Source organism: Eublepharis macularius, chromosome 2 (assembly GCF_028583425.1).
Source record: "Eublepharis macularius isolate TG4126 chromosome 2, MPM_Emac_v1.0, whole genome shotgun sequence".
Taxonomy (NCBI): Eukaryota; Metazoa; Chordata; class Lepidosauria; order Squamata; family Eublepharidae; genus Eublepharis; species Eublepharis macularius.
In genome coordinates, this window is record NC_072791.1 from 136,640,218 (window position 1) to 136,663,455 (window position 23,238).

The 23,238-nt window shown below is 40.8% G+C and overlaps 1 protein-coding gene across 1 annotated transcript in view; it reads right to left on the minus strand.

Moving 5' to 3' along the window:
* Positions 1-1,885: 1,885 nt before the first annotated feature.
* The window catches only part of MUC2 (mucin 2, oligomeric mucus/gel-forming), an 85,695-nt gene continuing 64,342 nt past the window's right edge, over positions 1,886-23,238 (minus strand). Inside the window, exons 40-53 of the mRNA XM_054970006.1 lie at positions 22,793-22,997; positions 16,939-17,117; positions 14,337-14,406; positions 12,689-12,786; positions 12,554-12,585; positions 12,107-12,287; positions 11,550-11,654; positions 10,368-10,408; positions 9,840-9,962; positions 8,995-9,090; positions 8,250-8,378; positions 7,115-7,154; positions 4,710-4,845; positions 1,886-2,386 (exon numbers count right to left, since the gene is read on the minus strand). Of these exons, the coding sequence (XP_054825981.1) occupies positions 2,164-2,386; positions 4,710-4,845; positions 7,115-7,154; positions 8,250-8,378; positions 8,995-9,090; positions 9,840-9,962; positions 10,368-10,408; positions 11,550-11,654; positions 12,107-12,287; positions 12,554-12,585; positions 12,689-12,786; positions 14,337-14,406; positions 16,939-17,117; positions 22,793-22,997 (1,658 nt within the window). The 3' untranslated portion in view covers positions 1,886-2,163. The remainder of the gene's footprint in view (positions 2,387-4,709; positions 4,846-7,114; positions 7,155-8,249; positions 8,379-8,994; positions 9,091-9,839; positions 9,963-10,367; positions 10,409-11,549; positions 11,655-12,106; positions 12,288-12,553; positions 12,586-12,688; positions 12,787-14,336; positions 14,407-16,938; positions 17,118-22,792; positions 22,998-23,238) is intronic.

Sequence of the window (23,238 nt, forward strand, 5' to 3'; positions counted from 1 at the left end):
TTTAATATCCAGTGGTACTTCCTCCACCATCACTAGCATCTTCTCCTTAACCTCCATCAACCTTTATTTATTTAATTATATTCCACTTCCTCCCCAATGTAGATCCAAAGTGGCTTACAACATTGTTCTCCCCTCCTCCATTTTATCCTTACAACCACCACCAGGTGAGGTAGATTTGGCTGAGAGAAAATGGCTTCACAAGGTTACCCACTGAGCTGCCAGAGTGGGGATTTGAACCTGGGCCTCTCAGGACACAACTACATGTGATGGCATCCCAGATTTGGCAGTCCTTAAGGTCCTTTACATATCATATCCTAACAAAGGAGAATAAAATGGTGGTATTGGTGGAAGGCATTATTAGAGGGAGGAAGAGGATGAAGTGTAAAATATAGCAAAATGTGTAGTGCAGGGACTGGAATGATCAGAAACTGAGGGCACAACAAGAGTGCTTGGTCACGCTACACTGCAGGCTCAGTCAGGATTGGACCCTCTCAGCTTTTCTAAATCGCCCCTTAGGTGCTAAAATGATGGCAGCCAGGCTCTGGGGGACACCATTGCATCTGGTTCAGCTCTCAGATTCTGATGCTCCAACAACTGCACCACACTTGCTAATTCTTACACCTCATCCTCTTCCTCCCTATAATAATGCTTCTTTGTTAGGATATGGACCATCCTGTGCATTCTGGTCATCTTTGGAATCCCTGCTTCAGATAGCAATCCAAGAATGGGCCTTCTTGGTTATGGTGCTGAAACTCTGCAACTCCCTTACCAGGGAGACTCATCTGACCTCCATTATCATTGTCTTCTGCTAGCAGGTGAAGACTTTTTTGTTTTGTTTGGTATATTCCCCTTTAAGTGTTATTGACCCTACTCCCTGGTTGGGTTGTTATGTATGTTTGTGTTTGTTTTATCATTTATATATATATATAAATACACACACATACCAGCCACAGACTCACCTGTGGCTTTGGTTGTAGCCCATGGGGTGGGGAGGGAGGCACAGCACATGACAGCTGCCATCTTTGGAGCCCAGCAGCTCCCAAGTGTCCTCCAGCCGGGCAGTGGATGATGCCCATGATTCAAACCCCAGCCAATGAGGATGCACTGGCTGGGCTGCTCAGGGAGCGAGTCAGGCTGCGGACTTGGTTTGTATAGTTTTCCCTCAGGTCTCCCTTAGGTTCCCTTAGGGAGCAGCCAGCTGGCTATGGCGTCATTTCACTTGCAGCATGCTTCCCACCTAGTCCTCCATTTATTTGAGTTGGCATCTTACAAATATTGCATGGGGGTTGTTTGTTAATTTCTTTTATTTTGTTAATTTCAATTTCGTAATTTCAGCTGGCTTGAAGTTGTTGGCTGAGGGGAAATAAAACACATGCAAACAAACCTCAAACACTCTGGGGGCCAAATTTAATAATAGAGACAGTGTATGTAGGAAAAGTAAACACAAGCTTCCCCTTTTCCTATAGCCCTGGGCAGTATTTGGGTGAGGGGAAGTAAATATAGTGACCCAACTGCCTGTCTGGTGGAACCTCTGGAAGTAGGAGAGAGGGGACCCAGTGTGGATTTGGGTCAGGGCTCTCTGCTGAAAAATAAAGATTAAACAAGTGGTGTGTTATGACTGCCCTTAACTGCCTGTGAAGCCCCAAACCTGTGAAAGGGAGGTGGGTGGCAGTGGAAAGGGGGTCACACCTGATAACATGTTTACCATTGCTGGAATAAGAGATTGAGGCCCACGTTCATGAGCCAATGCTACTTCTGATTCAAGAGCAGAGTTCCTTTTTAAGGAACCATCTAAAAATGCATTATTATTTGGAAACTATGAAGCATAGTTCAGGCTTGCAGAGCTCAAGAGCGCAAATTTTTAAAAATGCAGAAGCTACATTGTTGAAATATCTTTAATTATTTGAAGCAAAGAAGCTGAAGTGCCAGCTGATAAAAATCCTCATTCTTTTTACATTCAAGGGAAGAAAATCTTTTCTTCTACCTTTTTACACAAATAAATAAAGCAAACATGAAGAAAAACAGTCAAAGAGGGTACAGATGAACAAGACAATGGAAAATAAGGCAAAGTGCTGAATTATTTGTGGACATGATAAGCATTTGTAGTACTTTTGTGTCCTTTTCCCATTTAACTTGTTGGTTAGCTCATTATATTCTCATCCTTCACTTTATTGTTAACTGCCTCCTGCGACGTTTCATGGTGGCCTGTTCTGACGAGGGTGACTGACTGCATTCAGTGTCGAGACATTTACAGCTTTCCACATGGAGGTAGAGGTGTGTCTGGTTCCTTCCATCAGGGCATATGAGCGTGATTTCCTTCTTGCTTGTCTTTTCTTCCCTGCAGCAGGTGCACTTGTGCTGCATTGAGTTAGCTTCCGCAGAGTAACTGTATCATGGGAAGAGGGGGGAAGTTAATTTGGGTTGCAGGAGAAATTGGGAGGAATTAGACTGAGCAACTAAGAACAACTTTGGATGTCGACTAGAAAACCACAATCAGTGTGAGGGCCCTGTTTCTTCAGTTCATTTGCTAAATTTCAATGCTCTCATATTTATTTATTTTATTTAAAGCACTTGTATGCCACCTTTCTGCCCAAATAGGGTCCAAGTGCAGTGAACATTAAAAACACTTATAACATTTGATCAAGTGTGACTAAATAATGTTTGTTCAACACGTGTGTAATTTTTAAAAGGAGGGCATCAAAACTGGGATTTTCAAAAGGCAATCAAGGTGCTATGACAGCCAATTGACTTTCACAATTGAAAAGCAGCTTTGGAGCTTGTGCAGCATAATTGCTAGGAGCTACAAATCAGGAAGCCCCTGGTTTGAATATTGTCTTTGCCATGAACTCCTTGCATAGACTCAGGCAAGACTCAGCTTCTCAGATTTAGTATAACCTATTTTATGAGGCTGTTGTACAGATTACAATAATGCACTTAAAGTTCTTTGATCATTCTAGAAAGCATTACAAAACAATACAATAATAAATAATAACAATAGCAATACTTTGAAATCCTCATCTTATTGGTGGGTTTCATACTTATTTTGAGCTATCACTAGCATTTACCATAGTTTCATTACAGAACTGCCTGATGACAGACACTACAGAAATATTTCCTGGTATCACTATATCTCTCTTAGCTATCTGGTAGCAACCAGTAACATGTTTCTAAAGAAGCCTTCATGATACTTCCATTGTTATAATGTCCACAGCAAGAAATCAAGATAGTATTTCTACAAAATTTGAACAACATCTGAAGTTGAATAAAGAGTGGATTAAAAACTGACATCAGTGGACCTTGGACAGATTTAGCATTAGATTTATAAAGCAGTTCAGAAATTAGCCTATTATAACTATATTGGTGTAGTTGCAACACTACATATTTCATCAGTGTAGCTACAACACTCACTACTTTTTGGCATGTTCAGTAAGGCTGCCTAATAATTGCCATACTATTAAAACCATACTACCAAAATTTAGGTACACAGGATTGTGCAACTAAGTATCACTTTAAAAGTGCCAGATGTTTGAGCTACTCCCCACCAAAGTTTTATTTTTTATTATACACTAAGAATAGTAACAAAATGCTACTACAGTCAGTTTTGCAATCTGTGGTATCCCCTTCAGTCTGCTCAACAGATTGAATTCCATTCCTTGAAGTTTTTTATGAGCATTCAACCAAATTCACAATTTAAAAATATCCTTCCTCTACTATTAAAAATCTGATAACCCTGTGATGTCACATTAGCAAGTCACTAAATTTCCATTGTAAGTCCCTAAGTTATGAGTCCTTGGGTACATTTTCCCATATTCCCTTAACCTCAAAGATGTATACCAAAAGAGGCTGAACATTTTTTTCCTCAATGTCTATAGGAACAATCCTAAGTAGGTCTATTGACAAGTAAATCCAGTATTATTCAATAGTGCTTACTCCCAGGAAAGTGTGTTTAGGATTACAACCTCTGCCTAGTGGACAGTTAGAATCCTTAGGAAAGACACAAGGGTGTTTTCACTACAATCCATAAATTGCATGATCATGGAACGAAAAGTGCAACAACAGCACTACTCTGGGGAACCTGAGGAGAACCATGGGGGCTTTTATAATGATTCCTAAATCATGAAATTGTGGAAATGCTCTACTATGGCACTTCTTAGATATTCCCACTATCTGCAGTGTCCTACAAATATGTGGGGGGGGGGGAGTTAAACAGTGAGGGTAATGGAAGGGAGGACCATTCTGTGTCTACTCCCAGAGGTCTGTTCCTCAAACATTGCAGGATTCAATGGAAAATATTCAGGTCAAATCTCAAGGAATAAAGAGAACTCAAACCCTACTTGAGAAAAAATTGAGTGAAACAAGATCATCCCTACTATGCACCCATTCCCTTTATGTTTTATGCCTTGTAGTGGCTTAATGCAGAATTGTCACAATGCTGTGCATGGTGCTCCCATGCTGCTGCACTGGTGCAATACTGCAGCTCCCATGCTGCTGCACTGGTGCAACCAGCTCATAAGTGTGTTTGTTTACTCAGCAGTATACTTTGTTGATTTCGGTGAGACTTACTTCAGTACATATCCTCAGTACTGTGCTTAATGAAGAATAATTACACAATGAATTTGAACAATTAATGCTGGAAAATATGAGATAGTTTTGTATACAAATTTATATAATTAAATGTTGGTTTTGCAGCATAAATTGGGCTTACGTACAGTGAGAAAGTTCCACATGTTCCCTCACACTGAGTCACAGAGACCTGTTCCACAGAACGGCAACCATCGTAACTGATAAAGTCCTTTGCTACAGTGGGAGAGCACGGTGGTGGTGTTTGTGGTTCCTTAGGAATGCCTATAGAGTAAGAGATTTTAAAAGATCTTTGTGAAAATATCTTCAAAAGTGTCACATTTTTGTTTTGACATGTCAGCCTTTTCCTATATGCAATGGTATACAGTGATTTTAAAAACTCAAAAACATAGACCTTTGTCATGAAAAAAATAGTGTCAGAATATCTATAAGATATATAATTTGGTCTCCTCACTGAATGGCAAAGAACTAGAGCACAACCTTGCTGAAGTTAAGCATGCGTAATTCTCATTAATTTTTATGGGAGATGTAGTTGGTAGGCATCTACTTGCTAACTTCTAAGTAAAAATTGTGAACAGTGAAATTTGTATATATTTAGCACAAAACCAGACAATAAACAAAAGATTCATGATTAGGATCTTCCTTTTCTTTTAAAAAAATAGAGTCTATGGATGATATAGTGTTTATCCCTTTCCTTTCATGCCTCTGTTTGGGGGAAAAATTAGCTCTGTGGGAAAAATATATACAATCATCTAAGCATACCTTTTTCTCATGAAGACCTAATTACAGCTTTGAAGATGTGCTTTAACCCATAGCAGAGGCATGGAAGAAAATGTTTAAGCACCTCTTCACCCAGTAACCCTTTCCCAACCTTCAAAGCAAAACAACTATTCAGGGCTGCTAGTTAGCTTTTGAAAAACACACAAGATTCTACTTATAGATCTTTTGTAGGGTTGCCAGCCCAATACTGGCAACCTACGGGAGGTTTCTGGGGGCAACAACATTCAAATGTGCATTGTTTTGAGGTGTGACATCACTTCCAGAATGAAACCAGATGTGATATCATCATATAAGAACTATGCTTTAGGATCTGACTAAAACTCTATGGTAAAAGCATATGGTAAAACTATAGTGTTTTAGGGGAATCCTAGAGCTTCACCCCAACAAAGTGGGATTTGAGTCCACTGTCATCTTAGAGACTAACAAGAGTTTCAGGGTGTAAATTTTAGAGTTTCAGAGCTCCCTTCTTCAGACACGTTGATATCATTTCATGTTTCACCCCGAAAGTGACGTTGTGTGTCAAAGCAATGCATATCCCATCCCAATGTTTCTCCAGCCGCAAGCAACTTGGCAGTCCTAATCTTTCATACCTCATCTGGTTTAGCCTTTAGTTAATCGGATTCTTGGTAGCTTAATTTAGTTGTAATGTCCTCTTTGCTTTGGTTTAGTTTTGAAATATCGTACAAATTGGGCATTTGCTGAATAAAACATTTGATCGGTAGAAATAGATCACAAGCTGATTTCATATGTTGTCAAATACTGGACCCCCTAAGAGAACTTTTGGGCCTTGAGAAAACCATGCTTACATATATCCCAGGCCTTCAGCTAACTCCTAACCCCCTAGGTTGGATCCAAACCTGCCCTTCCATGAGTGGAAAAGCAACTTTAGAACCATTTACATGTCCCTTCCTACCTCCAACTCAGTTTTTGTCTCTGTAGGAAAAGGGGAAAGCTGACATAGGTTTTGCCTGTGAGACTGAAGATCCTTAAAACACAGCTTAGCAGACAGAACCTGCTCATTCTTCATCTTTCTTACTAAACTGCTTAGCAGGTGAGGAAAGGAGAATTGTCTAGGTATGTTCAGAGATACTTTTCACTTCCCCTGCATTTACAATGGGATTTACAAACTGATATCTAGAAAAACTCCAAGTAAAAGAAGACAAAATAAACAATAAGACATTCTTAAGAAATTAGTATTTTGTGGTTTGTAGTTTTCATACAATTTGTCCACTGAAAAGCCCCATTCCTATTAGCTTTAAATATTATTTTAACTCAACAAAGCTCTAAAATGAACTCCTCTGGATAAGAAAATCATATAATTGTCCAATCTTAACAAATAACTGCATTTTATTTAAAATATCATAATTCACAAATAAAGAAAAACACAAGGCTGAGAGCCAAGCCACAAGTGACACCTGACACAGGTTGGACACTTGTCAGCTTCCCTCAAGTTTTGATGGGAAATGTAGGCATACTGGTTTTACAGCTTGGCTGTCCATTACAGCTGCAAGACCAGGATGCCTACATTTCCCATCAAAACTTGAGGGAAGCTGACAAGTGTCCAACCTGTGTCAGGCGTCACTTGTGGCTTGGCTCTGAGAATCTGAACTCAGCAAAAGAGCTCAGCACAATATTAACCTATTAATCTAAACAATTTGTTATCCTATTTAGCGGGCCACAATATCATTTTTACTTTTTAAATTACAGCTATTGTGGTCTGATCTTCTCAAGAGGGTGTATATATAATACTTACATGTTTTACAGCAGCCATTAGACAAAAGAGTAACAGTACCCTAGAAAAAAACCCCAGAAGATACATTATTTTTCTCTTATTATATTGTATATCCACCCAGAACAGCAAAACTGTATTTTGCAGTGACGTGACTACTGATTTAAGACTATGGGTCAAGGTTATGGTGGGGAGGAGAACTTTGGTTTAAAATTCTATGAATGTTCAGTAAGATCGGCTGACAGATTATCTAATGAAAGAGATTTAGGCAGGCAACTGAAGTTCACCAAGATTTTGCTTACATCCTAAGCTGTGATGCTCATACTCTCCTGACTCAGTTCAGAATTGGGAATAAATCAAGCATATTTACAAAAACTAACTAGAAAACAACTTTTTGTCTGATCTCAGGTAGAAAGGCTTGTTGTGCTCTTGATGTCATCCAGGGCCAATTCAAGGTATTTTGATGCCCCCTCCAAGGAAATTAATTGCCTCCTCCCGTGCTGCTGCCAGCCAGTCTAAGACAAGTCCAACAGGCTTGCCTCAGACCTGGCTGGAATCAACACAAATCCATAATATTATACACATTGTCTCAAGTACCACTGATTGGCCAGGAGGAATCCAAGCCACTGTGGTGCATCAGTGCCCTCTTCAGTGTGCCACACTAAGCAGTTGCTTGGTTGACTTGCTGGAGAACCAGCCCCGATGACATCACAGAAAGTAGAACAGGAACTGAACACCTCTCCAACCCTACCATGAGCCCCTGCTACCTTCCTCATGAGCTGTTTAAGCTCCTCCCCCATGAGCTTCTGAATTCTCCCTTGCCACCAACTTACTTTCCCCCTAATTTTATCTGAAGGAGTAGAAGAGGTACAAGTGGCTGAGTAGCCCATTATGCCATAGTTGCTCTTAAAGGCAACTGTGTGGAACATCCCACTGTGATTATTGGTCTCATTACCAATGTTTCATTTCAAGAAGATTTTTAAAACTATCAGTCATGCTAATATTTTAAAATCTTGTGCTACCTTTGTACCCTTTTTTACTTTTAGATGATAGATCTTTCTGGAATGCATATCTAGTTGTATCCTCTCTTGCTCCTAACATGTCTGAATCAAATTAAAGAATTCACAAAACTGAACTTGCATATTCAAAATTTACTCACAGGTTGGCATTTATTCTCATTAAAGGTTGGGCAGTTAATTGTGGAGGTGGAGGAGATCAACTGTCTGTTGATGTTCACACAAGAGTAAAGAGTGCAGTTATCTTTTGGATCATTCCGGCGTTCACCAGGCTGTATAACACAAGGAAATGAATTCAGTACAGGCTCAAAAATACAAGATTGAGGGTACTCTTTTCCAGTAGCATCTCTTTTCATTTTGTTTCCACTCTAAAAATGTAATAAAATATAATATGAAGGTTTCTGATACACCTTAAGAAACGTCATAATTAACCAGGAAACATGGATTTTTTAATGCATGAGTAACCTCATTCACAATTGAGACTTAAGAGTCTCAAAATTGTGGCAATGAAGAAATAGTGGGAAATAATAAGAAAGAATTATCTATCATATTTTAATCCCAGGCTTCCTCCAGGGAATTCAGAGTGACACAAAGAAATCTCCCTTTCTTCATTTTGTCCTTAGATCAAGCTGAGAAGAGTGACCGGCCCATGATCAGGCAATGAGCTTCTAGGAAGAGAGGTGAGGAGGGATTTGAATCCAGATACTCCTAATGTCTACTTAGGAAGCAGATAGGAAATGGGTTGTATTCTTTAGATGGGGAAATAACTGTACAATCTGTTCCTCTCTTCTTACCATTAACTGTTTCTTCTCCTGCAGCAAAATTTTGAGACTTACAACAGAATGACCGCCATTTGAAGATTCTTATTAAGAAAAAGCATGCACTTACTATTAAAGTGAAAACATTATCATTTGTTCTTATAACACAGCTTGTTTGCACACATTTCCCACAGCATTCACCGGGTTGTGCCACAAAAGAATATCCCTAGGAAGAACAAGACACAATGATTATATCGAATTTCTTCCTACAACCTGGAACATGACAAATGATTGTTTCCCCTTGTGACTGCTTTGTGCTTTTATTCCCATTTTACAAGGGATTCACTAGGTCTGAGAGGTGGTAAGCCATACAGGTTTTCTAAAATCAAGCACAATACACAATTCAGTGACCAAAATTAAAAATGTCAAAAAAGAAGTAGCAGAACAGCCACCATTGCAATATCCATGTTATATTTTTGCCATGAAAGCATAATTTCAAAGTTAATTTCAAAGAAAAAAGCATGGTGTGGAAGTCTTAAACGGTTTAGATCCAGATTAGCATTTCCCTGGACACAAGAATTTCTGTCCGCACAGCACAATTTTCCCACTTCCCTTTCTTGTTGCTTTCCAAAATGCCCCCAGAAATGCTTTCTGGAGATCCCATATCCTTCATGAGCAGCAGTTCAAGAGGCATATTGGGCTGTCATGGGAGTGGGGAGAGAATGCAGGAAATTCACACTCCACAGGCAGAAATGTTAGTCTGGGTACAAACCTAATGTTCAAATGTGTTCTTTCCAGCTTTGGGTGGTGGTTGTAAATTCAGTTTATTAGTCTTAAAAGTAATTATAGCAAGCAACTCACACATTAGTGCCATAATCTTTTACTTTGATTCAAAGGAAAAGATGACTATTTAAGAATCAACAGGACTTAAGAATATAATAGAGACTGTTTAAAAAAAGCTTGGCTGATGCTTACTGGTTCACATGACACGCTGCATGGAATGTGGTCGCAGCTGATGACATTCAGATTAGTACTGTTGTCCCATTCGTGTGTACACACACAGTCCTGGCATTTGCCCCCTAAGACTTTTGAACCAGGCTGAAACAGAGGAGGAATAAGTCATCTATTAGCAAAGCACATCGTAAATCAGAACTGGTTAAATTGCTTCAATAAACATTGCTACAAATCAAGTAAAGTAAAGTGAGAATGGCCATTCATGCAGCAATATCTTCCAATTTTCCACAAGTCTTATTCAATTTCTATATATATATATATATCCTCCTGCATTCATACACTTTTGCTCCATTTTATTTTAGTCTCTTTTGACCAGCGATGTTTCTTTCTTGACTTCAGCTTTGTAGTAAAAGATGAAGTCTATCTGAGCTCTGAAAACAGATTGCATAAAGCTAACCAACTCAACAAAACGTCTGTTAGAATACGATACTGGAATCTTAACAATTGCATTCAACAGAATTTTATTCACTGGAAGAAAGGAAAACATACCTTGTATTCAGCACCATTATGTACACAAACTCCTTTGGGAGCTACAAAAAACAAAAGTAGTATTTTAAAAGACTCAATTCAAAGACAGATTCATCTCTAAAGATCTTAATTACTATTATCTCTCTGTTATGCTTTTCTCTACAGGATCACCTTAAATGAACCAGTCCTACAGACCTCTCTTTGAAGTGCAAATTGTTTGGATCAGCCAGCTTTTTCACCCAGTTCCCCTTCTTAGTACAACCTGCATCCGCATGGCTTTTGTACATGCAGGTTTGTGATGCCTAGTATAGCATATCTGGGTGGTCAAAGGGGGCCCTGCATTGCATTCTCTCCAGAAGAAAAGCTGGTTGGATCCATTTTATGTAATATAATATCAAATTACTAGTTTGTTTCCTTTATATTTCCTAAGGCGTAAAAGTGCTACAACAGTGCTATAGAGTAACCTAGTCCCACCATGCCAAATTTGCATACAAGTGTTTTCCAGTTGTTGGATGAACAATGCCAAGGGATAAAAATACACTGAAAAACTAAATATTGTTAACAAATCTGCTGCCTTTTCCATGCCTGGATTAAACATGGCCAATCAAAGCCAGAAGAAAAAAAAACCCAGAGAAAATATCCCTTCTGAAAAATATTTGAGTTCATCAATCTGTTGAATCTCCAGCGCAAGGTGGAGCAGACAACCAAAGTTATTCAGAAAATCGATCGGCACTGCTGGATTTCTGTGTTCACTATTTATCTGCTATTCCACTCTTTACATTGGTTCTGTTTGTTTACATCCTTCTGCAATGCAGTGTGTATCAGCATTAACTGGTGGACATTATTTATGTGCAGAAACAGGATTTATTGCATGGATCAGATGCATCCATGCCAGAATAAATTTGCTACCTGGAGAAAAAGGTCAAGTTCAGAAACAGTATCAGTGTTTTAGTAGTTTATGCACAAAGCATTTACATCTTTTATAGAACAGTAAACTGTAAAGCTTCGTGCTTTACCCAAGGTCTTCTACATCACACATGGCTTCCTGCATTACAGCTGCACACTAAGTACACTAACTCAGAAGTCAGTCCCACTGGCGAAAACTGGATTTTCCTCTGAGAAAACATGCTTAGGATCAGAATACAAATGTGACTTTCCAAAATGTCATGCTCATCCTTCCACAAGCTGTTAAAATAGACGTACCACATTGATAAACAGGACAGCAGCGGCCTGGGGGAGTATGAGAGACAGCCTCATACCCTAGCTCACATGCAGGAGGTCTGATTGTGCAGTCACTGCCATTACATACTGTGAAATAGAAAAAGCAAAATGAAATTGTAAGAAGACTGGATATTCCTATAATTGTAGTTAATCAAAATTATTGCACAGTGAAGCAACCAAGCACCTTGGAAACAAACATATTTTAGAGACTATCCCAGTGTTAGGGAAAATGGAACGTTTATCTGTTGTTGTTGTTTTACTTTTGGGAATAGTATTGTCAATAGTGTTCTCTACAGAAATAATATAAAGAATTGCCTTATAACTGAGACAGAGCAATAGTCTACCTAGCCTAGTATGCGCTGATTGCAGTCTTCCTGACTGTCCTAATTCTGCTTCTTGAAACCTTTCAAGTGGTTATGTGAGGAACTGAATCTACACTCTTTTACATGCACGTGCTTATCACTGACCTGTGCTCATTCTACCTCATCCTGACCACAGTCAATTATTTGAAATGTGAAAAGCTACTAAGATGCACTTACCACAAGTTACTTTAGAACAGCATTTGTCATCAGGGTTGACTTCAGAGATCTTGTGGAATCCTTCTCCTTCGCATTGTGGCTCATCTAGCGCTGGAGGGCATTTATGGTTCTCACAGATAATTCCACTTCCTCCTTCCAAGCAGACACAGTCCTTGCAGTCAAACTGAAAGGTCTCCCCAAACTGTCAACAAGGAAAACACTCAAGTATGAAAATACATGTAAATTATGAAACATGACTCCTGTGGTAGCCTTTCATGATTATGCCCACCACTGTGTGTCAGATTTCCAAAAGTGCCCACAGACTCAAAAAGGTTGTGAAAACCTGCACTGAGGAGAATCTCTCCAAAAAAATAAAAAAATTAGGACTTTACAGTTTGTTTTCTTGGAGGAAAATTAAATAAACTAAAATGCTTAATATCAGCACAAATAAATAGACACGCTTCTTACCGCTCTTGCTATATTATCTGGTCCAACACATCCTGTAAGCAGAGTAAAGAAAATCTTGATTACTTGTGGCACAGTTCCTGATAGTCACACAATTTAATACATTTCAGAGGAAGAAAAAATAGAACCCAAACTTACCACAAGTTTTTACACAGACATCTACACCAGCATCATAAAGTTTTGTCCCTTCAGGGCAGAAACAACCTTCCACTTGTATTTCATTAGTTCCTGTTAAGCTAGATGGACATTTCAGAAAAACAGAATTATTCTTACACAGTTTGGCATAGTTATAGCAGTTAAAGCCAACGAAATTTTAACTGCCCCCCCCCCCCGCCTTTCCACTGACATACTTAATATTGTCTACCAGTTCCTATCTCATGGGATACTTTGGTCTGGATTAAGCAATATGAGTTGCCGCCTTGAGTTCTACATTTACTGAATTTTATGTTTTTAATGAATTTTATTGTAATTATATTATATGTGACGTTTTCCGCTCTGAGCCCGCTTGCAGGGAGAGTGGACTATAAATTTAATAAATAAATAAATGAAAATAAAAGAGATCTATGGATACATATATATAACAATATATAACAATTTTAATTTGAATATATCATACTATCACATCATGACCCACCAGTAGAAAATGTTCTTGATTATTGTGTCATTATTGCACTACAATCTAGAGGCAATGTTGGTGTCACACATGTATTTGTGTTGGGCACTGCAATCAGTGTATGATGATAGGGATCAGAAAACAGGTTGCAAGGTGGGGGGATAGACAACAAAGACAGGAATTTCACTACCTTCTGGGTAGCAAAGACCATACATTAGATGAACAATCACATTCATACTGTTTAAAGTTCAACTAAGGACAGAGTGGTTTGTCTTCAGCAAGGTTATGTTTACATAATGTGGGTGTGAAATAACCGACATTAACATAGAGGATATGGCATGGGTATATTGCTTACAATATTTTCTAATGGAGGATGTCTACCTTACACGAGAATGCTCACGTGTAGGGAGATGTAATGCTAGCTGGGAAGCATAGTTTAAAAAGAGCCAAAGGCTTTGTCAATTTCACCTATCTACAGAGTTGGCAAAGATTGCTCCTCAGAGGGTTTGTTAATTTCCTCTTTGCCTCCCCAAAGGCTCTGTCAATTTCGGGATGGCAAAAATATGCTTCCCGGCTAGCACTGCATCTCTCTACACTTGAGCATTCTTGTGTAAGCCGTTTGCATAGAGAAACTCTGAGTGAGGTGCACTCATACATCCAGTTGAAGACTGTGCCCTCATGGGCGAAAGTAGGTATGCTCCTTCCACCTCACATGCAAGGTAAAGTGTGCTGAGGTGCTATGCAGGGACATCAAGCTATGCTCATTAACGTTTATTCATGTATTCTTTCCTCCTGTACAAGGGGGTGAAATTCATGAGTTGAGCTCAGCAGTCTGTTAGCAATGCCTGCATCACATGTCATTTTATGAAATAGAGGAAGTGCCCCCTTATCAACCACACACATTGAATTCCTGTCTGGAGAGTGCATGAAAAAACACTTTGGTATTAATACCTTCATGTTTTAAGGGTTTGGGAATTGGGGACAGATGCTGTTTCACGATTTTCCAGCCATTCTGTTATGTGCCTTAGGCTACTGATGAGAGGCAGTGCAGTACACAAAGTTAGTTGCTAAACACACACATTGTACGAAACAATGGCACAAAGAAGCTCGTCTCATCAGTTCAAGCAGATGGACTGAATAGTACTGGGACTGGAATGTCAAAAAAGTAATTACCCTGATTTGCAAGTCTCCTCTTCAGAAGGACCACATGCCTTGTAAACTTTGTTAGATGGGCACTGGATGGCTGGATTAAGGGGGAAAGGGAGATTTTTAAAAAGGAATATGACAAAAGATCGAAAAGGATCAGTGGCATTACTCAACTTTTCTTTCTAAAAATAATATCCCACATATGTCTACTTAACAGTTTTTCAGCCAGAAACAGGAAACACAAGGGTCTTATGCAAGGGCAATGTAAAGACTTCTCACACGAAGAGGGCAAGAAACCTCTGAGGGACAAACTACACAAGATTTTTTTAATGAGTTGGTCTGGGTACCCTGAACCTGGCTAACTTTCCCCACAGCCAATTCAGCTCTAGACCACAGTGCAGGAAGACATGAGGCTCCTGCCTTCCTCCAGCACCATTTCCCAAGCTGAAATGGTACTGGGGAGATGTATTGTCGAAGGCTTTCACGGCCGGAGAACGATGGTTGTTGGGGGTTTTCCGGGCTGTATTGCCGTGGTCTTGGCATTGTAGTTCCTGACGTTTCGCCAGCAGCTGTGGCTGGCATCTTCAGAGGTGTAGCACCAAAAGACAGAGATCTCTCAGTGTCAGTGACACTGAGAGATCTCTCAGTGACACTGAGAGATCTCTGTCTTTTGGTGCTACACCTCTGAAGATGCCAGCCACAGCTGCTGGCGAAACGTCAGGAACTACAATGCCAAGACCACGGCAATACAGCCCGGAAAACCCCCAACAACCATCGTACTGGGGAGAGTTATTTGTACCATTCTGGAGCTGCATGGGTAGCTCCAAGTAGGACAAATAACTAGGGGCATATTTAAAAAAATGGCAGGTAATCCAAATTTAGGTTTCATCAGGAAAAAATCCAAGATCCCTGAAATCCGGACCAAATTCTCTGATACAAGTTAGAGAATCCCAGGTTTAACCGGCCATTACTCCCTATGGAGGGCTGGGGAGCATTTTAAAGCTAAATCCCCCAAATTTTCAGGGAACCTACTCCTGATTGTCCCCTAAAGCTCCCCCCGCCAATTTCAGGAAGATTGGACCCTGGGGTCCAATTCTATGGGCCCTGAACAAGCTACCCCCAGCCACTCTCCATTGTTTCCTATGGAGAAAATATTTCCAAGGCTTTTAAACTCCATGACTAGCCTCTTGCTTGGGATTCTCTGGTTCAACATTACACCCTTGCAAGCTTATTGTCAGAGAATCTCAGTGTCAAATTAGATATTCTCAGTGTCAAATTAGAGAATCCCACTAAGAATCTCTTTTACTGAAGCAAGGAGGGGAGTGAGGCTTGCCAAATTATGGAGTTTAAAAGGCAGATAGAAGCAGTGGCTTGAGAGTGCTCTTTTGGAGCTTGGGCAGGGGGAAGGAGCAGAATGGGATGGGAATGTATTCTGCCTGCTGCCTCCTCCCCTGCACTGCCAACCTCACATCATTTTCCTGCAGTGGCACAGAGCTCAGCTTGGCTCTGGGCTACTGTCCCTCACTTGCTGTGGCTGCTGGCTGCCTACAGATAATCCAGCCAAACTGAGTTTGTATCTAGGGATGTGATGTGGGGAACCAGCAAAGCCAGATTATACTATAATTTCCTTTTCATTTGACTAATACATCATTTGAAAAAAATGTGTATTTTTATTCTTTTCTACTGAATCTACTGGAATATATTATTCGAATGGTGTGTTTACTGCTTTTAGCATATTAGTATGGATGGTTCATTAGTGATTCATTAGTGATTTGGTTTTTATCGTGGTTTTAATGGAAATTGTATTCTATTTATTATATGGTAAAGTGAGTATTCTTTGGAGTATTCTTTGGACTAGAAAAGTGGAATAGGAATAATTAAATAGATACAGTTAATTGGTATGATGTCTAGTACCACCTTTCTCTTTTCTGCACATCTAGTTGTATTTGTAACATAATTGTAACACAGGTTACTTGCATAAATAGAAAAACTAGTTTTGCATTCTGGAAAACAGCCTGCATTCAGGTACCATGACAGTGTGGCAAAAAAAGGAAAGGGAGGAAGGGGAGCAGCTTTTCGATCCCACTCATCCTCCTCACTTTCCCCCACATCTCGCTTGCCATTTTCTGGCCCTGAAAATGTATATGAATAATTTTTTACTTGCATGTGCTCCAAGAATTTACTTGCATGTGCTCCAAGAATTTACTTGCATGTGCTCCAAGAATTTTCAGAGTAAATGTAAATATATAGAGTATGATGTAAATATATAGACCTGCATTTTTTGGCAGAGCCTGTTGTATCCACCTGTGATGGAAAGGTCTGTAAAACTATTTCAGTAAGCTTTTGGAGATGTCAGTAAAGGACCCAATAGCAAGGTAACCTAACAAGCAGAATTAGATTATGTGTCTGCATTTTGGTTGGGTACCCTTACGTGAAGAACTCACTTTTAAAAACGTGTGATATACCCTGAAGAAGTTACAGGGACTTTGCAGACAAATCAAGGGAAGGAATGGTACTGGAATGCAAATCATTCCTTGAATTTGCACATCTGGTATCAGAACTAAGCCATGCTCTTTAACACTATAGCTATCCCAACGCTTTCAACAGAATACGAGAATCATGAACTTACAACATAAGCCATTGGTGTGCTTTCTCCAGTCAATACAGACACCTTGATCTGCACAGGTTGCTGCATAGATCTGAAGAGTTGCACACTCTAAATTACGATCAGGAATGCGGCAGCTATCAAATACGCAGGCTGCATAGTAATTCTGGGGATCAACAGTTTTGTGACATGTCTCGAAAACACTAGATGTAAAAAAAATACAATCAATATTAATCATTGAATGATTTGTCCTCAATTCATCAACAAATGTTTTAACTCTCAATATGCCTTGTACCATAATTTGAAGAAGGAGGTTGGAGTGCATTTTCTTAAACTACTGGAGTGGGCAACAGAATTTGCTGCAGATTGTAATTCTAGAATATTCAATGAAAGTTTCTTGTTGAAGCCAAGAAGGTGTACACATTAAAGATTCCACAGACATAAGAATCCTTTTTCATAAAAACCACTGTTTGTTTCCTTACTTCATTTATACTTCATTTTTTCTCCCCAATGAGGATCTGAAGTGGCTTACATTGTTCTCCTTTCCTCCATTTTATCATCACAAAAACCATGTGAAGTAGATTAGACTGACAGTATGTGACTGACCCAAAGTCAGCAAACAAGGTTCCATGGTAGAGCAGATTATAAATCTGGGCCGCCAAGATCCTAGTCTGACACAGTATCACTCCATCACGCTGGGTCTCACTCATTGATTGGTTGAGGAGGTAAAGTGCGTGCAGTGCTGCTCTAATTGGAAATGTGCATATTTTTACATAAATTTGTGTATGCAAATCAGTACAGCAGACAGCCCAAACTACAAAGAATCTTCATGGTATTCCCTTAAACTGTGAATTAACAGAGCAACTGTGTCTGGCAGGGCTTTTTCTTCTTCCTTTATACCTTCGTGATATGTTGCACACATTTCATGCACAATTATAGGAAGATTAATCTTGTTAATCACATTGTATAGTATGTGACAAATAGTACCATGAAGCACTTTCATAATGACCTCTGGAATTGTGGAATGCAATCAGGTAGTATATACTATTATAAACCTTATAATTCAGTGTTGTTCTTAAATCGTTTGGCCATTTTTATTTTAGCCAAGAACTCTTTCTATGTTCTGAACATTTAAGAACAGAAGACAGCCTGGCATTATTGTGAACCAGAATGAAAATGATCAGGGATCATAAATAATAGAGGCCTTGTCTCAGTCAATTGCAGGAACCACCACTGTGCATGTAAACTGAAATATTTGCACTGAAATTGTGCAGAAATCAGTATACATTCCATGTTTGATTGTATTCACCCTTTGTCATTCAATTATACTTTGTTGAATTATCCTTTGAGCCACACAATTCTCTGCGAGAAAAAATAATATACAAAATTTAATCAATCAACACTGGGATGAGGCATGATAAAAGTATTGTTTATATACGTGGCAAATTGGAAGCCCTTCATGACTCTCTGCGAGAGAAGAAAAATGAATTAACAATTAGTCTAAGTAAGAATATGGAGCTGAGATGTTAAGGAGATGAGATAAGATATGCATATATATATATATATATATATATATATATATAAAAAAAGGGGGGGGAAAGAAATTAATTAGACCACAAGCTGATTGCTGTGAAAAGGATAAAGTGCTGTAGGGGAAAAACTGTAATGACTAGGGATGTGCGTTTCGGCATTCAGAATGCCGAAAGAATGCCGAAACAAAAGTGTTTCGGCTTCTTTCAGGGAATGCCGAAACGTTTCGGGGAATCCCGAAACGTTTCGGGTAGCCGAAAGAAAAAAGCCGAAACGTTTCGGGATTCTTTCGTCTTTCATTCGGCTTTTCAATGGGAAAATGCCTCCGTCTTCCCGGACGTCTGGGGGAGGCATCTTCCCACCGAATAAGCCCAAAATTGGTGGGGACCTTCCTCTAACCCTTCTCTAACAACCACCCAAGTTTCAGACAGATTGGACTTTGGGGGGCCATGTTATGGCCCCCCAAAGCAGGTCCCCCCATCCTCCCATAAAGGAGCATCTTCTTCATTATTTCCTATGGGGAAAAAATGAAGAAGCAGGCTTCCTTTGCCAGGGGTGGCATTTTGCATGCAAAATGCCCCCTTACCCTCAGGGGCCCTTCTCCCACCCCTCCTCCCACCCCCACCAAGGCTCAGCCTGCTCCCACTTGGGGGGGCCATTTCATGGCCTCCCCAAGTAGGTGCTCTAATCTCTACCACTGACAGCTGGGGGAGGCTTGTGTTGCCAGGGGTGGCATTTTGCATGCAAAATGCCCCCCAACCCTCTGGGGCCCTTCTCCCACCCCTCCTCCCACCCCCCACCAAGGCTCAGCCTGCTCCCACTTGGGGGGGCCATTTCATGGCCTCCCCAAGTAGGTCCTCTCAGCCCCTAAATTCCACCCCTTACAGCTCCACACAAACCCAATTCCCCCCAGCTGCCACACACAGACCCAAATCCCCACATTAGCCCCTCACAGACCCAAACCCACCCCCACATGCCCCACACCCATAACCCCAGGAACAGGCTGGCAAAGGCAAGCCCTCTCCCTTTGTTCCCTATGCTGGGAACTTCTAAACTCTCTTTCCCTGGGCAATTCTGCACAGCCCAGGGGTGCCACAATGGTGGGCACACTTCTGAGTGCCAGCTGGTCCCTGTGAAAGAGCACCTGAACCACAGACACCCTCCCTCAAATTCCCCCACCACCTACAGAGATGGCTGGCCAGCCAGCCCCATTGTTCCCTATGATGGGAACCAACTGCACAACAAAGAATAAAACAAGAACAACACAAAATAAAGTTTTTTAAAAATTATTTTCTCCCTTCCAAAGTACAAGTAGGCAAAGCATTATGACACATAACACCAGCAGTCCCCCACACAGAAAAATAACACAACTCACTTAACATCAGAGAATCACAAAGCACGATTCCTGTCAAAAACACTTTATTTCTTGAACAGCTTTAGGCTACACAGCAGGGGGGGAACACCAAAGGGCATGGCAGCAGTATCTTACACAAAAATAACACAACTCACTTAACATCAGAGAATCACAAAAGCACAATTCCTGTCAAAAACACTTTATTTCTTGAACAGCTTTAGGCTACACAGCAGGGGGGGAACACCAAAGGGCATGGAAGCAGTATCTTACACAAAAATAACACAACTCACTTAACATCAGAGAATCACAAAAACACAATTCCTGGCAAAAACACTTTATTTCTTGAACAGCTTTAGGCTACACAGCAGGGGGGGGGGACACCAAAGGGCATGGAAGCAGTATCTTACACAAAAATAACACAACTCACTTAACATCAGAGAATCACAAAAACACAATTCCTGGCAAAAACACTTTATTTCTTGAACAGCTTTAGGTTACACAGTAGGAGGGCACAAAAGGGCATGATAGCAATGTACTACAAAAAATAATACAACCCACTTCACCGTTTTTGACAGCAATTGTGTTTGTGTGATTCTCTGATGTGAAGTGAGTTGTGTTATTTTTGTGTAGTACACTGCTTTCCTGCTCTGTGGTGCCTTCCTACTGTGTAACCTAAAGCAGTTACAGAAATAAAGTGCTTTTGACAGCAATTTTTTGGGGTGATTCTTTAATGTGAAGTGAGTTGTGTTATTTTTGTGTAAGATACTGCTTCCATGCCCTTTGGTGTCCCCCCCCTGCTGTGTAGCCTAAAGCTGTTCAAGAAATAAAGTGTTTTTGACAGGAATTGTGCTTTTGTGATTCTCTGATGTTAAGTGAGTTGTGTTATTTTTGTGTAAGATACTGCTGCCAAGCCCTTTGGTGTTCCCCCCTGCTGTGTAACCTAAAGCTGTTCAAGAAATAAAGTGTTTTTGACAGGAATCGTGCTTTGTGATTCTCTGATGTTAAGTGAGTTGTGTTATTTTTCTGTGTGGGGGACTGCTGGTGTAATGTGTCATAATGCTTTGCCTACTTGTACTTTGGAAGGGAGAAAATAATTTTTTAAAAACTTTATTTTGTGTTGTTCTTGTTTTATTCTTTGTTGTGCAGTTGGTTCCCATCATAGGGAACAATGGGGCTGGCTGGCCAGCTATCTCTGTAGGTGGTGGGGGAATTTGAGGGAGGGTGTCTGTGGTTCAGGTGTTCTTTCACAGGGACCAGATGGCACTCAGAAGTGTGCCCACCATTGTGGCACCCCTGGGCTGTGCAGAATTGCCCAGGGAAAGAGAGTTTAGAAGTTCCCAGCATAGGGAACAAAGGGAGAGGGCTGGCCTTTGCCAGCCTGTTCCTGGGGTTATGGGTGTGGGGCAGGTGGGGGTGGATTTGGGTCTGTGAGGGGCTAATGTGGGGATTTGGGTCTGTGTGCGGCAGCTGGGGGGGAATTGGGTTTGTGTGGGGCTGTAAGGGGTGGACTTTAGGGGCTGAGAGGACCTACTTGGGGAGGCCATGAAATGGCCCCCCCAAGTGGGAGCAGTCTGAGCCTTGGTGTGGGGTGGGAGGAAGGGTGGGAGAAGGGCCCCAGAGGGTTGGGGGGCATTTTGCATGCAAAATGCCACCCCTGGCAACACAAGCCTCCCCCAGCTGTCAGTGGTAGAGATTAGAGCACCTACTTGGGGAGGCCATGAAATGGCCCCCCCAAGTGGGAGCAGGCTGAGCCTTGGTGGGGGGTGGGAGGAGGGGTGGGAGAAGGGCCCCAGAGGGTTGGGGGGCATTTTGCATGCAAAATGCCACCCCTGGCAACACAAGCCTCCCCCAGCTGTCAGTGGTAGAGATTAGAGCACCTACTTGGGGAGGCCATGAAATGGCCCCCCCAAGTGGGAGCAGGCTGAGCCTTGGTGGGGGGTGGGAGGAGGGGTGGGAGAAGGGCCCCTGAGGGTAAGGGGGCATTTTGCATGCAAAATGCCACCCCTGGCAAAGGAAGCCTGCTTCTTCATTTTTTCCCCATAGGAAATAATGAAGAAGATGCTCCTTTATGGGAGGATGGGGGGACCTGCTTTGGGGGGCCATAACATGGCCCCCCAAAGTCCAATCTGTCTGAAACTTGGGTGGTTGTTAGAGAAGGGTTAGAGGAAGGTCCCCACCAATTTTGGGCTTATTCGGTGGGAAAATGCCTCCTCCAGGCGTCCTGGAAGACGGAGGCATTTTCCCATAGAAAAAAGCCGAAAGAATGCCGAAATAATGCCGAAAGAATCCCGAATCCCGAATCCCGAAAGAGATTCTTGTTTCGGCTTTCAGCTTTAACGATAGAGAATTTTCTTTCGGCTTTCTACTTTCGGCTATAGCCGAAAATTTTTGGCTTGCACACCCCTAGTAATGACTAATAATATGAGTTAGTTTTCTTTTTAGGTCTGTTTATGTAGGCCACTGTAGGCCTTTATTAGTTACAAGTGTTTCTTTTTCCTTTCTGTTCTTTCTCTCAATTTTTTCATAATAAAATAAAAATTATAACCTGGGAAAAACACTGGGATGAGGCAGAGTGGCACAGTGGAAAGTGGGCTGGGTTTTCTGACAAATTCAAATCTTTACTCATCCACAAAGGTGACAATAATAAGAAACAATACAGAAAACTGATATTGGAAATAAACACAAAATAATTTAAACATCTAAGATGCTTATTTTAAAGGAAATGCACAATTAATCAAAAGTTTTAATAGTGCAATTGGATTAAAGAGGAGAGGAGCATAACAGACATAAAACCATAATGCCCTATTGTCCAGGCATCTTTGGGAAGACCTCAGTTGTCTCCCAATAACATATTCCAACACAGGAGGAATTTCTTATTAAAATGATTGAAAGAGTAGCCAAGCAAAGAAAAAAGCAGACCATAAGCAATGAGAAACAATTTCACATAAAACACAAGCATATTCCAAAAGTGAAAGCCATGTGGAACATCTTTACCCTTTTTGTAGGAGCTCACAGAGAGGAGAAAATTTGCAGGGCCCCGAGGGTGGGGGCGTTGGTGATCCTGGAGGTGGGAGGAGTGGAAAGCACTGAGGCTTCGATGGGTCATTAACAATCCAATTATCTGCCATTATTTCACAGGTAGAGGCAAGAGTTCCATTGCGTAACCTACAGTCATCTGCTGTATCGTTGGTGCATGTGCCTAACATTGACAAAAAGCAGAGGAGTTCACGCATGAGCTGAACTAAGCTAAGTAATATGCTGAAGATTATTTTTACTTTAAGGGGGATTCACAAAACCATTTGGTTTTTGCATGACAAAACAAGTTTTTGTAATTTTCATTAGATGTATACTCTAGCTTACATGAAAATAATTTCAGTTAATGAAGTAGTGTACATATGATATACATATCTTGGCATTATCACAATTTAAACTGGTTGTGT